The sequence below is a fragment of the Nyctereutes procyonoides genome, unplaced genomic scaffold (assembly GCF_905146905.1).
Source record: "Nyctereutes procyonoides isolate TBG_1078 unplaced genomic scaffold, NYPRO_anot_genome, whole genome shotgun sequence".
Taxonomy (NCBI): Eukaryota; Metazoa; Chordata; class Mammalia; order Carnivora; family Canidae; genus Nyctereutes; species Nyctereutes procyonoides.
In genome coordinates, this window is record NW_026575146.1 from 67,430,803 (window position 1) to 67,447,286 (window position 16,484).

The 16,484-nt window shown below is 45.1% G+C and overlaps 1 protein-coding gene across 3 annotated transcripts in view; it reads right to left on the reverse strand.

Moving 5' to 3' along the window:
* Nucleotides 1-16,484, reverse strand: part of LOC129499858 (aurora kinase C) — a 55,587-nt gene that overhangs the window by 6,139 nt on the left and 32,964 nt on the right. Inside the window, exons 1-3 of one of the 3 annotated variants that reach the window (XM_055309807.1) lie at nucleotides 14,012-14,175; nucleotides 12,297-12,381; nucleotides 4,526-4,621 (exon numbers count right to left, since the gene is read on the reverse strand). The exons of 1 other annotated variant lie outside the window; for it this stretch is intronic. In XM_055309807.1, the coding sequence (XP_055165782.1) occupies nucleotides 4,526-4,621; nucleotides 12,297-12,330 (130 nt within the window). In that variant the 5' untranslated portion in view covers nucleotides 12,331-12,381; nucleotides 14,012-14,175. Of the gene's footprint in view, nucleotides 1-4,525; nucleotides 4,622-12,296; nucleotides 12,424-13,835; nucleotides 14,176-16,484 lie in introns of those variants that run through there. One more of the 3 variants, XM_055309806.1, reaches the window with a different exon arrangement.

Consider the following 16,484-nt stretch of genomic DNA (forward strand, 5'->3'; position numbering starts at 1 on the left):
TCCAAAGGCACAAATAGATTAAAAGTGAAAGAAAGGAAAAAAAAAAAACATTCCATGTAAATACTAACCAAAAGAGAGCAGGGGTGGCTTTGTTAATATCAAACAAAATAGACTTAAAGTCAGAAAAGATTACAAAAAGCAATGAAGAATATTGTATTTTATTATTTTTTTAAAACCTTTAATTTTTTTTAAAAATTTATTTATGATAGTCACACACACAGAGAGAGAGAGAGGCAGAGACATAGGCAGAGGGAGAAGCAGGCTCCATGCACAGGGAGCCCGACGTGGGATTCGATCCGGGTCTCCAGGATCGCGCCCTGGGCCAAAGGCAGGCGCCAAACCGCTGCGCCACCCAGGGATCCCAAATATTGTATTTTAATAAAAGGTGTAATACATCAAAAAATTATAACAATTGTCAACATGTACTTAAGGACAGACTATCAAAATACATGAAGCAAAGAGTGACACAATGAAGGAAGAAAAACACAATCCTAAGGTAATAGATGGAAACTCCAATACCCCATTCTCAATAATGGATAGCACAACCAAACAAAATATAAGTAATGAAGTAGAAGACTTAACATAATAAACCAACCAGACATAACAGACATATACATAATATTCTACCCAACAACAACAGCATTTAAATTCTTCTCAAGGAGGGGGACGCCAGGGTGGCTCAGTGGTTGAGCGTTTGCCTTTGGCTCAGGGCATGATGACTTGATCCAGGGATCAAGTCCTGCAGCAGGTTCCCTGCGAGAAGCCTGCTTCTCCCTCTGCCTATGTCTCTGTACTCTCTGTGTCTCTCATGAATAAATAAAGTCTTAAAAAACAAAACAAAACAAAACTGGAGCCTTGAATAAATCTACTAAAAAAGGGACACCTGGGTGGCTCAGTGGTTTAGAGCCTGCTTTTGGTCCAGGGCGTGACCCTGGAGTCCTGGGATCGAGTCCCGGGATCGAGTCCCACGTTGGGCTCCCTGCATGGAGTCTGCTTCTCCCTCTGCCTATGTCTCTGCCTTTCTCTCTCTCTCTCTCTCTCTCTCTCTCTGTCTCTCTCTGTCTCTCATGAATAAATAAATAAATAAAATGTTCAAAAAAAAAAAACTTAGACAATGAAAACTATAAATCATTGCTAAAAGAAATTAAAGATGTAAATAAATGCAAATATATACCATGCTCTTGGATTGGAAGTCTTCATACTGCTAAAATATTGATACTGCACAATGATCCACAGATTCAATGCAATCCCTATCAAAATCCCAAAGACACTTTCTGCAGAAATAGAAAAATCCACGGTAACATCCATATGGTTTGTAGCTCAAACATCTTGAGAAAGAAGAACAAACCTAGATGACTCAAAATTCCTGATTTCAAAACTTCCTACAAAACTCCAGGACTCAAAAAACAAAACAAAGCTACAAAAATCAAAATAGTGTGGTACTGGCGTAAAGAAATATAGACCAAGGGAATATAATCAAGAACCCAGTAATGAATTCTAACATATATCATCAAATCATTTTTGACAAGGCTGCCAAGGCCACGTAACAGAGAAAAAGACAGTGTTTGTAAGAAATAGTGCTGGGGAAAACTAGATATCTACATGTCAAAGAATTCAACTGAACACTTATCTAACATCATATAAAAAAATGAACTCAGGGACACATGGGTGGCTCAGTGGTTGGGTCTGCCTTTGGATCAGGGCATGATCCTGGGTTCCTGGGATCAAGTCCCGCATTGGGCTCCCTGCATGGAGCTTGCTTCTCCCTCTGCCTATGTCTCTGTATCTCTCTCTCTCTCTGTCTCTATTGAATAAATAAGTAAAATCTTCAAAAAAAAAAAAAAAGAACTCAAATGGATCAAAGACTTAATTAAATGTAAGACTTCTAAAATATAAAATCCTTAGAAAACATAGAGCAAAACCTCTATGTCACTGGATTTGACTATGACTTCTGAGATATGACACCAAAGGCATAAGCAACAAAAGAAAAAATAAATTTTAGTCATAACAATTAAAAAACTGTGCATCAAGTTATTATCAACAGAGCAAGGCAATAACCCAAATAGGACATTTCTGCAAATCATATTTCTAATAAAGGATTAATATTCAGAATATACAGAAAACTAGAACTCAACAATAAAAAATCACAACACAAAAATGGGAAAAAGACTTGAATAGACTTTTCACCAAAGATGACATACAAATCATCAATAAGCACAAGATGTTCAATACCACTATTACTATCACTTATCATTAGAGAAATGTAAATCAAAACTACAAAGAGGTATCCTCTCACATCCATTAGGATGGCTATCAAAAAATCAGAAAATAACAAATACTTGAGGATGTAGAGCAGTGGGAACTCTTGTACACTGCTGGTGGGAATGTAAAATGATATAGTCTCTGTTGTAAACAATATGGCAGTTCCTAAAAAGTTAAAAATTATGAGATGATCCAGCAATTTCATTTCTTGTTATATGCCCAAAAGAATTGATATCAGGTTCTCAAATATATTTGTACACCCATCTTCATAGTGGTATTATTCACAACAGGAAAAACATTCGAACAATCGAAGTATCCATTGAAGGATGAATGGATACTTGGTATGTGGGGCATGTGGAATATTATCAAGCCTTAGAAAGGAAGGAAATGTTGACATATGCTACACTATGGATAAAACCTGAGGACATGCTAAGTGAAATAAAGCCAGTTATAAAAAACACAAATACTGCATCATTCCACTAATATGAAGTTCTTAGAGTAGTCAAAATCGTAAAATTGTGGTCATGAGGGTCTAGGGCAGGGAGATTGGGGGGTTACTGTATAGTGGATACTGAATTTCAATTTTACAGAATGAAGTGCCTTGGAGGGATATGGTGGTGATAGTTGCATGGCATTATGAACATATTTAATATCACTCAACTATACTTCAAACGGATAAAATGATGTTTTATGCTATGAATATTTTACCATGAAAAAAATAACACAGGGAATATACAAAGAATCCCTACAAATCAAAAGCCTATGAGTTAATAGAAAAATAGGTATTATCAGGAAATGACATTTCTTTTTTTTAAGATTTTATTTATTTATTCATGAGAGACAGAGAGAGAGAGGCAGAGACACAGGAGGCAGAGGGAGAAGCAGGCTCCATGCTGGGAGCCCGATGCAGGACCCGATCCTGGGACCCCAGGATCACGCCCTGGATGGAAGGCAGGCAGGAAACCGCTGAGCCATTAAGGGATCCCATTAAAATGACATGTCAAAGGAAAAATTACAGACTGACCAATAAACATATGATCAGGTACTAAAGCTTCATTACTAAAGCAATGAAGGAAAAGCAAATCAAGACCACATGAGATATGGGTTTTGGGTTCATTTGATTGTCAATGATTCAGGATGCTTAGAGTAGCAAGTATTGGGCAAAGTTACAGGTCGAAGGAACTTCCACGCTTTCCGGTGAAACTGTAAATAGGTACATGTCCTTTAAAACACAATGGCAATTATCTAGTAAACTTGAAAGCTTACATAGCTTATAACCCAACAATTTCACTCCAAGAAATATCAAAGACACCATATTGTGTGTAAGATGACCCATACAGGACTGCTCCTGACAACACCATGTATGAGGGTAAAAAATGTGAATAACTGAATACACACAAAGTGGATGAATACAATGTGAGACAGGAACTTTCTTATTGATTTTTCCTTGAGGGCAAGGTATCTCAGCATATTTTTACATTGAGAGGAGAAAGGATGAAGTTACACTACAAGAAATAAGAGTATAAATGAAGAAAACATTTTCCTGAAAAGGTGTGCTCCAGACTCTGGTTAAGGGACTGGCCAGGGCCAGGAGCAAGACCCCTCCCGCTAGATGGAAGGGGAAGCTGCAGACACGAGAGCCCGAATGAGGGTGGTGGGGTGGAGGATCAAGCAATAGAGGTGGTGGACTGTGCTTTCAACATAAAGACCTGCTGACACCTTAAGGGTCATATACTGAGACATCCATGACTGGGTAAGCATCTGGGACAAAGTCTGAGCACCTGGGCTAGCTCATGCAGGACACAGAGCTGACTAGAGGCACCAAGCAGATGCAGAGACAGGTTAGGAGACTAGCAGCATCCCCCAGAGAGAAGATGGGAGCGTGGGTCGAGTATGGGGATGGCTCTGATGGAGGTAGTGCAACTGATGCATTCAGGAGATGTACAGGATGTGAAACGGACAGGATCTGGGGAATGGCTGGATGAGGGACTGAGGGAGGTGGAGGTGTAAGGAATTCTCTGAGGCTGTATACAGCCTCTAACCTGCTTGAGTGGCAGGACCATTCACTGAAACTTGGGAGGTGGAAGGAACGACCAACATTATGGTCCCTTACTGGGCACGCTGACTCTGGGTTAAAGGGCTCCATGGCTTCCAAACCACCAAAGAGGCCAGAACAGGAAGCTTCCCAGGGGACCAGGGCTGGTGGTCTCCTCCCAGTCTCCAGCCTGCAGGGTCTCCCATCTGCCCACATCTTGGCTCCTACCTGGATAGGTACTTTGACACAGGTCTTTCTTCACCATCCATAGCTCCTGCCCGTGCTCCAGCTGGTAGATCAGCTCAGGTCTAGGAACAGGACACCCTGTTCACAGACAAAGAAAGACGACACTAGGATTTTTGTGAAAAAGAAATAAAACCTCGCAATCTAGTCTGGGATTTCAGAATGTGGATATGACCCGGGAATGAAGCTACCCCCATCCACACAAACAAAATACTAACTTATCACCTAGAAACAGGCACAAAGTCCAGTGTTGGGATTCAAAGACTTTAGACAGTAGTGCTGGCTGTGTAGACAGCACCTATTCCCTTTGACTGCCAGCACACAGAATCCCAGGGAATATGACCCCCTCCCCTCCCAGAAAATATTTTCTAATTAACCCAGGTAAGTGAGTCTCAAACCATGTGTGCATCAACATCTCCTGGGATGTCGGGTTCATGTCCAACTGAAAGGAAATTTCTGGCGAGGCCTGGATATCGGTAGATTTTAAAACCTCCCCAGATGATTCTGGCGTTAAAGGAAGGTTGACAAACCAGTCTCTACCAACCTGCAAGTGGCATTCCCCAATCACCAACAGTTAGAGGTGTGCAACTTTAGAAAGCTTTATTCCAGGATGGCTGAGTAAGGGGATCTGCTGCTCCTGTAGTCTGGCAGCATCCCAGGACTTTTGTGAGGGAACCTGCCTATAAGATCTAGAACACAGAGAGGAAGTAAAGAAACCCACAGCTGGGTTATCACCCACCAATGTGAGATAGTAAATTTCCTTCAGGATGAAGACTGAGCTGCTCTGTCACATGTAGCCAAACACAGATGCAGGGGAAGACGACACAGCACTCTGTAAGGAGTCTAGGGTAGAGGCACCAGGACCCACAGAAGGCTGCTCTGGAAGATCCTGAACCATAGCCCAAGATTATCAGTTGTCACTGAGCAAATCTCGCTCACATCTGCTACCCACTCAGGACAGGGTCTGGTGATAAGGCAGTGGAAAGGGAGTAAGCTCTCCCTTCAGCCATCAGGAGTCATGCTCCCTGTGATATAAGGGACCTACTGCCAACAGAGTGTGGGGCACCCTCCTCAGATGCCATGGCACAACAGGCTTAAATTGCTTCGAGGACAAATCTCCCATTCGTTGCTTACCTAACTGTTGTAGTCTGACTCTCAATCCAGCAAGGAATAAAAGACCCCATTTGTGGAGACCCGGGGTTCAATATAAAATGGAGGAAAAAACGTTATGGAATATCTTGCTCCTGCTCCCTCTTAAGATACCTCAGGATGTTTCCAGGCTTTACAACCCCTGGCCAATGAGTTTGGGGACTCCTGACTGCTGCTGCCCACTGGCATGTCACGCGTCTCCTCCTTAAAACCAAACTGACACAATCAGGATACTGATGCCACCACCACCGCTGCCCTAGAGGTAAGCTCCAGCCCCTGGGACTGCAAGAAGCTTATCAGGTAAATATCCAAAGAAAAGAAAAATGACCAGAGACAAGAGAGGTGACAAAAACAATTATGCTGTAGACCAGGGCCCATCTCAGGGAAGCTGCTGCCCAGAGGCCCCAGGACCTCGCCCACTCCTCTCACCAGCAGGAGACAAATTCAGTATGGGGCTTCAGGAAGCTAAAGCCCCAAGAGAAAAAGGAGGGGGGTCTACCTTAGAACTTATGTACCAAAGAAATACCGGGTCTAGAAAATATAATACTCATTCTAAACTATTTAATGACTTAAAAATAGTAATAAAAACAAACTCCTAGAAAGAGAGGAAAAAATAAAAGAGAACTAAGTAAGACATAGAACTAAAACACTGTCTATAAAAACATGAGAGACTCCTAAACTCTGGGAAACGAACAAGGGGTAGTGGAAGGGGACGTGGGCAGGGGGATGGGATGACTGGGTGATGGGCACTGAGGGGGGCACTTGACGGGATGAGCACTGAGTGCTATACTGTATGTTGGCAAATGTAACTCCAATAAAAAAATATACAAAAAAAAATAAAACACTGTCTATAATTTGACCCAATGGGAAATGCAAAATTTATATATTAAAAACATATATGATAAATTACACATAATAACTATGTACAGCATAACAAAACTTATATTCCAAAAAAAATTGTATCACCAAAACAAAACATGGCACTGACGGACTTTTCTGACTCCACAATACAGGTTCTGAATTAACTTCAGAATTTGCTAAATTGTACCAACTGACAAAACTTCATAAATTTAATCAAAACTGGGGCTCAAATCATAGTTATACCTGGAGATTCCGCTAAATTTAAATATTGCTCTGCCCAAACTGAAAAAGTAGCTAAATACAGGGGAAAAATAGGTATGTCTCACTCTAACTATAGACTCACCTATACTTCCACTACTCAGAGAGTACCACTGTCCTAAAATACCCCACTTTGGGCAAGGATGCTCTGACACAATTAAGTAAATTTTTGGTGCTTAATTGGACTCGGTACAACGGGACCCACAAAAACCAGTTAAGATAGTGATAGGCCCAATGGAAGCTGGAAAAGAGACTCCAGAGAGTAAAACTTCACATAAAAGCTAACCAAAAAAGGAATGACTGCCACACCACTTCTCCGTTTGACAGCCTAGTTGTGTCTGTTATTAACCCCGGGGCCAATAAAAGCACTTCACGGTGGGTTCCAACAATCTTAACAGGGTGGCCCATCCAGGAGGGCTCCTGCTGCACTGAGTGTGCCTGCCCCTAGGTGTCATTACTATGTGCTCACACATGGAGAAAGGGCCTGTAGGGAGGTAATTAACATTAAATGAGGTCACGGGGATGTGTAGGACTGGTGACCTTAAAAGCCAGAGGAAAGGCCATGTGAGGACACAGCACAAAGGTGGCAGCCAGGAAGAGATCATCATCTGTCTGCCAGCACCTTGGGTCTGAGACTTCCAGTCTCCAGAATGACGTGAAAATAAAGCTGTTGTTTAAGCAGCCAGAGCTGATTCACACAATCCACACACCCAATACCCCATATGAATAAATCAATAACATTATCCAATCAACAACCCGGTGATTGTTCTGGGCTTACAGATCTGGCTGACCCTGTTCTGTGCAGCACCTGTTTGGACAACTTCTCAGCCAGCCAGCCTCTACCCCGAAGGTGAACACTTCTTCCCCAGGCTGCCTGTGAGCGTGGCTCCACAGCTCTGCCGCTGCACATGATCTCTGCAGACAAGATCTTCACTGCACCCACCTTCCTCCAGTAGCACAGCTATGACGGCACATCGATGACAACCGTGTCCGAGGAAATTCATTCCACACATTCATTATGGACATACAAATCCAACATCTCTAATACTAATGTTAGAGATAGTTTAGTTTCAACTAATACTACTACACTTAGTATTATTTGGGGGCTCGTTTATAAATTTTATCTCACTGGTACTGTTAGTTACAAATCAGTCCACCTTAAATGGGGTTCTTGCCAACAAAGACTAAGGTCTACTCAAAATATTGTTAACAGCACGAGCTCAGCACAGCTACTGAGGACTCTGTAAGACAGAATGGAACCCAATCTGGGCCCTCTGGCAGAACTCCACTTGTAGGACGTGGCAGCTTCTCCCAACCTCTGTCCCTTGCCAGATGCTTTGGTGTTGGAGAGGGCCAGCCCTCCTCCAGGCCCTTTGGCTACCTGGAAAGCCCTTTGAGTTTAACAGAGAGAACAGTTACAGGAGTTCATGAACCATAAGAAGGATGCCACTATCCATCACACATGATAGAGACCAATGGAATGCTGCTGCTTTCTATCTCTTAGCCAGAATGTTCTAAATAAAAAATGGATCTAAGAAACATTACTTGGCCAAACTTCGGGGGGGCGGGGTATCTTAGCACTGATGAACAAATGGTCCCATCTCCAAATTCATTATAAACTGTTGAGCCACTGCCTAAAAATGGTCTCCTTTGGGGTAAAGAACTCTTAAGACTCTCTTGTCTCACAGACACCCCAAACAAAAATCAAAACCACACATCTCTAATCTCTACACATAAAAGGGCCACAATACAAGGCACTTGTATTCCTTACTCCCTTCAGAGTTGCAGACAATACTGTAAGACACACACATTTCGCTTCTCGAATTATGCAAGGCTAGGCTCTGGGAAGAGATATTCCACAGAACTTTCATGCCCCAAACATGCCTCTAAAACCTGGTTTAAGTAAAAGACATAAGGGTTGCTTCAAATAACTCCTTCCAAATTCCAATTATGACAAACCCCTAAATGGGTCTCTCTCTTGCCTTAATAAGAAGCCTCTTGGCCAACTCACACCTCACATTAACACACTGTTTCAACCAAACATGGCAAAAGCTGAGGACCCCATCAACTTGCAAAGGATACCATGGTCACACAACCAGACAACATGGTCCCACACTGGCACCTCATGGTGAAGACAACTCCACCCCAGCAGATGTCCATGGACGGCCTCTCCTAAGACGAAATTAGACACAGGACCTTTTTGCTTTCTTGCATTAGGAATTCTATTTTGTTCCTGAGGTGACTTTTAAAAAACTCCTGAGGAGGAGGGGCCAGGGAAAGCAATCATGTGATTAGAACGCTAGAAAATCTGTTCTATCCCTTAACCTCTGTGGAGGCAAGAAGGGCTGGAGATGGAGTTCAATCATCAATGGCCAATGATTTCATCAGTCAGGCCCATGTAAGGAGCTTTAACAAGAAGCCCCAAGTAAAGTGCTTCAGTGGGTTGCCAGATTGGTTAACGCATCAAGATGGCAGAAGAGTGACAAGCCAAGAAGCCATGGAAACTCAGTGTGCTGTTCTACATACATTGTCCTTTGTATCTCTTGCATTTAGCTGTTTCTGAATTTAATCCTTTAAATAAACAGGGAATATGCTTTTTTTTTTTTTAAAGATTTTACTTATTTATTCATGAGACACACACACAGAGAAGAGAGAGGCAGAGACACAGGCAGAGGGAGAAGCAGACTCGCTGCAGGGAGCCCGATGCGGAACTCGATCCCCAGACCGAGGATCATGTCCTGAGCTGAAGGCAGATGCTCAACCGCTGAGCCACTCAGGCGTCCCATTAACAGATAATACTGAAGTGCTTTCTTAAGTTTTGTGAGCCACCCTAGCAAATTATCAACCCTGAGGAGGGGGTCATATCTCTGATTTACAGCCAGTTGAGCAGGACAGGTGACAACCTGGCATCTGAAGTGGATTGTGCGGGGGTATCTGTGGAGGTGCTGTCCTAGGAGACTGAGCCCCAACCTGTGGGATCTGTGCTAACTCCAGGTAGTTATGTCACAACTCATGGTGTGGAAAACAAGATTTTGATATCAAGAACTGCTGCCAAGTAGAGGAAAAATTTTTTTTCTTATACATACAACTACCACACATACACAGGCATGTATGTACGGGTGTGCTCAAGCGTGTGCGTGTGTGTACACACACAAAATATGTACGTACGCTAAAGACATACATACAAATATGTAAACCGTACACTAGCATTAATCTCCCTGTATTGCCTGTCCCTAAGTCATCTCTACAAATTAAAATCTTAGAAGTGCAAACTCATACAGGTGGGATACTGTGGGAATTTAAATGAGTAGAGCACCAATAAGCCCAAACAGTCCTGCTTAGTCAGTGCTCAGGGTATCTCAGCTGTGCTGATGATTATGAACTGCTTTCTAACATGACCCATATTTAATTTTTCTTATTTTCGTCAAAGAAAATCTTGCATCAGTCCAATAAATGGGAAACGTAGAGTCACTTCCTTTGGTAGCAGGTCACCACGAAAACTCGGCAATGGAATACAAATGTTAAGTCCCAGTGAGTGCATACTGCCTATTCGGGGCTGCAAACTCAAGGCTACTCTGTTTTAAAGGGAAAAGTACCAACCATTGGAGGGAAGGAGGAGTGAAGAAGGTTCAGCACTAAATCCAGACTTGTCATCAAAAACAATCAGAAGGCAGGAAATGATTATGTCAGGGTGTCCCTCAATGCCAGTTGATGAAGTGTTCCTACCTCTCTGAAACAAGTTTCTCAACCTGGCGTAACTATTCGGGTTACATGGGCATGATTACTTAGGTCAAGATAATGCTTTGCTAGGAAAGCAGGGAGGAAACTGTCCTGAGCATTTTAAGGATGTCTGGCAGCATTCCAGGTCTCCACCCACTAGGTGCCTGGCACACCTCTGTCCCACCTGTGACAACATTGCCCCAGTGTCCCTGGGGGATGACATCATCCCTGGATGACAACCAGGGGCACAGAGAGTTATAATCGGGATGACGAGAGAAAGTGAGAGGGATCGGGGAGGGGCCTCTACAAGATCTGGTGATCAGGACACAGCTGGCGAGGTGTTCATTTTACACAGAAGGGGCGACCTTCTGAGTGGCTGAAATGCCCAAGAACACCAACCAGGCAGACACAACAGCAAGCAGAGGCCAGAGGCTGGTCCGTGTGTGGGGAAATCACTAGACGCCCAGCATGGCCAGGGCAGAGTGAGCCCAGGGAAAACACTGAAGGTGAGTGATGAGGTCTTCTGCTGAGAAGACAGAGGGGCCTCTTTATTCTTAAACATTTTGTTACGAAATACTAACCTATCCAACTTTTCTAATCTTGCTCTTTCTCTTCTCACTGACAGACGTGATTCTATTTCTCCCAAAATAGGCAGGTCTCATCCGAAGCTCTGGAATTACAGCCCTCCTTTCCCTCCAACTGAAGGGCCTTGTGGTGATTATCTTCAAGCAGAGAAGCATCTAAGCTGGTGTTTCTCAACTACGGCACTCTGGATTCTGCAGCGGGGACAATTCTTCAGTGAGGGGGCTGTCTTGTCCATCCAAGGATATGTGTGGTACCTTTGGACTCTAACCACTAGATGCCAACACCACCTACCCTCCAGGCAGGACAACCCAAAGTGGCTGCAAACATTGCCAAATGTGTCCCGGGGGCAAAACTGCCAAGTGCTGGGAAGTAGTACTCTACCTTTCTCTTGCACTGGCAGAGGACCTTGGCCCTGGAAACAAGTGACAATGACGAAGGCACACGAACACAAAGAAGCACCATAACCGAGATCACGTTGTTTAGAATAATACCTGTTGGCACTGAAGGCAAAGGCCTTCTGGAGGCCTGCCTGACTCACTGTCCTCTTGGAGAATATCCCATCACTCACAGCCCTGCTAAGGACACTTGAGCCAATCAGGCTCACACAGTCAGCTCCCTCTCTGGAATGTGAAATAAGAACCTCAGACGGAGGCCAGTGTGTACCAAGCACTGGGGTGGGAGGTCCTGACAAGTACCGGCTCGGGCGGCCATCCCTGTCTCAAGGACACCCCACACAGCCCAGCAGCAGACAGAGAAAGAGAACAACAAGCATGCAAAGATGCAGAAACGAGGAATCTGGGGGCCAGTCCTGGCACAACCTGATGAGGCAGAAAAGACCTTTCTGTGTACAGTGCTGTGAGCAGAGAGAGAAGCCAGGACAAGAGACCAGAAGCCAGGACCTAATCATGGTGGTTCCTAGTTCCTCTATCAGCCCCTCAGAGGGCCCAGCTGGAATCCTGGCTTTGGCTTCTGCCAACAGCCCCCTTTCCTCCCATTACTTTCTAGGAGCCAAAGAAGAACCATTTCTTGCCCAAAGAGATACAGGAGAGCAGGCACAAAGAGGTAAGTCTAGAAAATGACTGAAGCTGCAGGCAGGAGGCAGGGGAAGGCTCCAGAGGCCTTCTTGACCAGCCAGGCCTGGAGCCACAGGGTGGTCTGACAAGGAGGTGTGGGGAGGACTTACCCAGAGACACCAGGAGTCCACAGTTTTCCAGCATCACCTCCTGGTACAGGGTCCTCTGGGCCGGGTCCAGCTGCCCCCACTCCTCCTGGGTAAATATCACGGCCACATCATCAAAGGTCACAGATACCTGGAAAGTCAAACAGAGGTAGCAGCGTTGGCCTGGGGGCTGTTGGCTGGGATCACAGCTCCTCTCTACATCCCTGGTAAAGATGCAGAGTGATCAAGGCTCGAATCACCGAGTACCTCCTGAGGGCCAAACTCTGTGCAGGGCTCAAGGGGGAGGTGGGCAATGCTCTGGATGTAATATAGGAACGTATGGGAGGAGCCTCCTCCCTGGGAGCCACTGGAAGGCCACACAACACAATGGAAATGACGCGAGGACTGGGAGATGCAGACAGCAAGGGCTCTAGGACATCAGAGGAGTGAGTGAATAATGATAGTAACGGTATCAGTAACAACAGCAGTACCTGAGCCTCAGTGGTCCTGCTAGCTGCCTGCCCCATGCTGAGGGTTTCACATCCTGGTTACAGGGACTACAAGTCCTCAGTTCTTAAGTTATCTTAGGTTTCCACTAGCGTTGCCTTCTGATTTAAAAAAACTTCATATATGTTTTGTTTTTGTTAAGTTGTACCTCCTCATTATATTCTACAGTTTTCCAATGTGAAATGTCCAGCACATGGACATGGAGTACCACAGCCCCACATGTGATTAGACCCAGGGGTAACTATAAGTAAAGTCAGCTACTCCACTGTTAGTTAGATGGGCAGCCCCAGTACCGTAGATGTGTAATTTAAATGCTCCAAGACACTGTCTCATGGTGTTTCATATTCACTTTCTTGCTTTGTCCTAATAGTGTTCTAGAATCTTATTTCAATTTAACCCCTGGAAATTCCTGATGAACTGGTTCTTACATAGGAACCCTGCAATATTACTGAGTTCTGGTGCTCGATAAACTCCCATTGCCAGGCACATTTTGGGTAGATAGATAAACAGAAAAGTCAAGGAGGGTCTCCATTTGACTACCTGGTGGTATATGTGTAAATTATGAGAACTCTGACATGCACTCACCAAGCATCATAGATGAAGGGATAGGGATGTAGATACGGGTTTTTGTGGTCGGTCTTAAGTGGACAATGGGAGGAAAAATAGGGAGGGTCAGTTATTCACCAATTCATGCCATCTGGGGCCATCACTCCTAAGGAGTCCCTTTTAGCTTCCAGGACTGTGAGTAGCGCTAGTAATCTGGCTTCCGGGAAGAGGGTCAGAACGGACTGGTTTTCTGGGTCGATAAGGGATTAGCTTCTCTGGGTCAGAGTTCTACTTTATATGCGGCCTGCCAACTGTCCACCTATACGTTCAGTATCTCCTGTTCTGAGGCTGGAGATCGAGTAAGTGACAAGCCTGCTCCACCCGTCTTAACGCGAACACACCTCGAAGAGAAGTCGAGGGCCTCTCTCGACCTCCAGCCTGCCCAGGAGCCGCCCCCCGTTCCCGTCCCGCAGCAGAGACGGAGAAGCGCCCAGAGCATCCTCCACTCACCTGCGCAGGGTCCATCCAGGCCGCCGCCATCATGGGACCCCGAACCCCGTGCAGGACGGGGGCGGGGGCGGCCACAGAGGCGGGTCCCGCGGGCTCGACCGACCGCCACTCCTCCCCTGCCCCGGGAGGAGTGGCCTCGGCTGATTTTCGCACCCTCCGGTCACCACGAGGCTCACCGCTCCTTCACAGGCGCGGAGGTGAGTCGTAGCCTCCCTTCTGCTCTTCTTCAAAGAAGTGGCCACAGAACAGCTATCCCCCTCCCCACAGCTGTCGTGGACGGAACCGTCGCACACAAATGACGTACGCCACCGGAAGACCGGAAGCCCCGCCCCCGCTAAGAGGGCCGCCCGGCGCACAGCCTTCTGGGCAATGTAGTTTTTGTTCTACAAAGGAGCCGAAGATTGTGTTCCAGGGCCTGTCTTCCTCAGCCTCAAAGAATTATCAGAAAAAATAAAAATAATAAAAATAAAAATAAAAGAATTATCAGGCCCAGAGCTCGCTGTCAGACCCATCTCTTCACAGCGAACACAACTCGCGAGTACTGAGAAAGGGCGAGGCAGTCCCTCGCCTGTCCAGGGAAGTCGAGGCTCAGGAGGCGGGTCAAGGCATTTGCCGGGTCCTCTAACCAGGCCCTAGATTGGCTTCTGACTTCCCCGTGCGCCTCGCGAGGACGGATACTCTAGTGGCAGGGTGACCGCAAGGACCAGGACGAGGAAGCCTGCACCTTGGCGCATGCGCATCCCCCAACCCCTCTGGGGCATCCTCTGCCAGGGCACCAGCGTCTTGTGCTGCAGGGCTTCCACTTGGGGAGTAGGCAACCGAGGACTGGAGGATCCATGTGTGAACCTGGAGGTGGGAAGGCCGAGCGTAAGCAAGGCTGGGGGCGGTCAGGACTCCTGTGTGTAGCAGGGGCAGTTGTGTCTGTTTGACGTGGGGACTTACTTGGACCTGTGCCTGAGTGCTGGCAGAAGGGTCGTGCGTGGATATGGAGATTGGGGAACTATTGGCGTGTACTGCAACCTCAGGTCTCCACCAGAGAGAATAGATGGAGGAAGGAATGGACACGGTGAACCCTGAACCCACCTGGCATTAGGTAGTTGCAGACGAGAAATCAACAAAGTCATGTTAGGAATCCTAAAAATCCTTTCAGAATTATATTGGTAAAGTCTTAAAAGTCACCATCAGTGACTTCTTTTGCTTTCTTCTCAGGACTATGAAAGTAAGAGAATGAAATACCACTTCTGGGCAGGGTCTGAGGAAGGGGCAGCAGGCGGTGTGTCCGGCTGAAACGATGGCAAGAAAAAGCCTCTGAAGTAGTCAAAAAGCAGGCCAAGGAAATGGACGAGGAAGATAAGGCATTCAAGCAGAAACAGAGGGGCGGAAGAAACTGGAAGAGCTAAAAGCAATGGCTGCAGAGAAAAGGCCCTCTGGCCACAGGTGGAATTAAAAAATATGGCAGAAAAAAAAAATCTGGCAGAAATCTCAAGGCATTGGTGATCCTTAATTCCATTTCTGTTTAAACATCTGGATTCCTTGTCATAGCATCTGTTCCCACTTATGGCTGGAATGAAGTATTGTCTTACATTCTGTCGTACAATTAAGAATAAACTTTTCTAAAAAAAAAATAATAAAGTGACCATCATTAAAAAATCTCACTTCTAGGGCAGCCCAGGTGGTTCAGCGGTTGAGCATCTGCCTTCAGCCCAGGGCGTGATCCTGGAGACCTGGGATCGACTGGCACATCAGGCTCCCTGCATGGAGCCTGCTTCTCCCTCTGCCTCTCTCTCTCTCTCCTCTCTGTCTCTCAATAATAAATAAATAAAATCTTTTTTTTAAGACTATTTATTTATTCATGAGAGACAGAGAGAGAGAGAGAGAGAGACACAGGAAGACGGAGAAGCAGGCTCCATGCAGGGAGCCCGATGTGGGACTCGATCCCAGGTCTTCAGGATCATGCCCTGGGCGGAAGGCAGGCGCTAAACCACTGAGCCACCCAGGCTGCCCAATAAATAAAATCTTTAAAAAAAAAATCTCACTTCTAATGAGTTGAGAATACATATGGTTATGAAAATGGAAACAATATACAGAAAATGTGGAGATGTAATTTTATGGAGTATTACTCAACCATGAGAAAGAATGAAATTTTACCATTTGTAATGACATGAATAGAAATAGAGTGTATTATCTGAAGCAAAATAAGTAGAGAAAGAAATATGATTTCACTCATATGTGGAATTTTAAGAACCAAAACAAGTGATCTTAGGGGGAAAAAAAAGAGGAAAACCAAGAAACACTCTTAACTATAGAGAACTGATGGTTGCCAGAGGAGAGGTGGGTGGGGAATGGGTTAAGTAGGTGATGAGGCTGAAGGAGTGCACTTGTGATGAGCACCAGGTGATGTATGGAAGTATTCAATCACTATGTTGTGCACCTGAAACTAATATTACTCTGTATGTTAGCTGGAATTTTAAAAAAAGACAATTTTAAAAATAGAAAAAAGCTTAGTGACTGAATCAAGGATTGGGATGGAGTTAATTTCCTAGAAGACGCTTTTTATAAAAAGAGGTCGTGGAGAAATGTGACTTAATGAGCACACAAGGAACAGTGTGATCCATCATTGGCCATAGTAATTTGACCAAATTGAAAAAG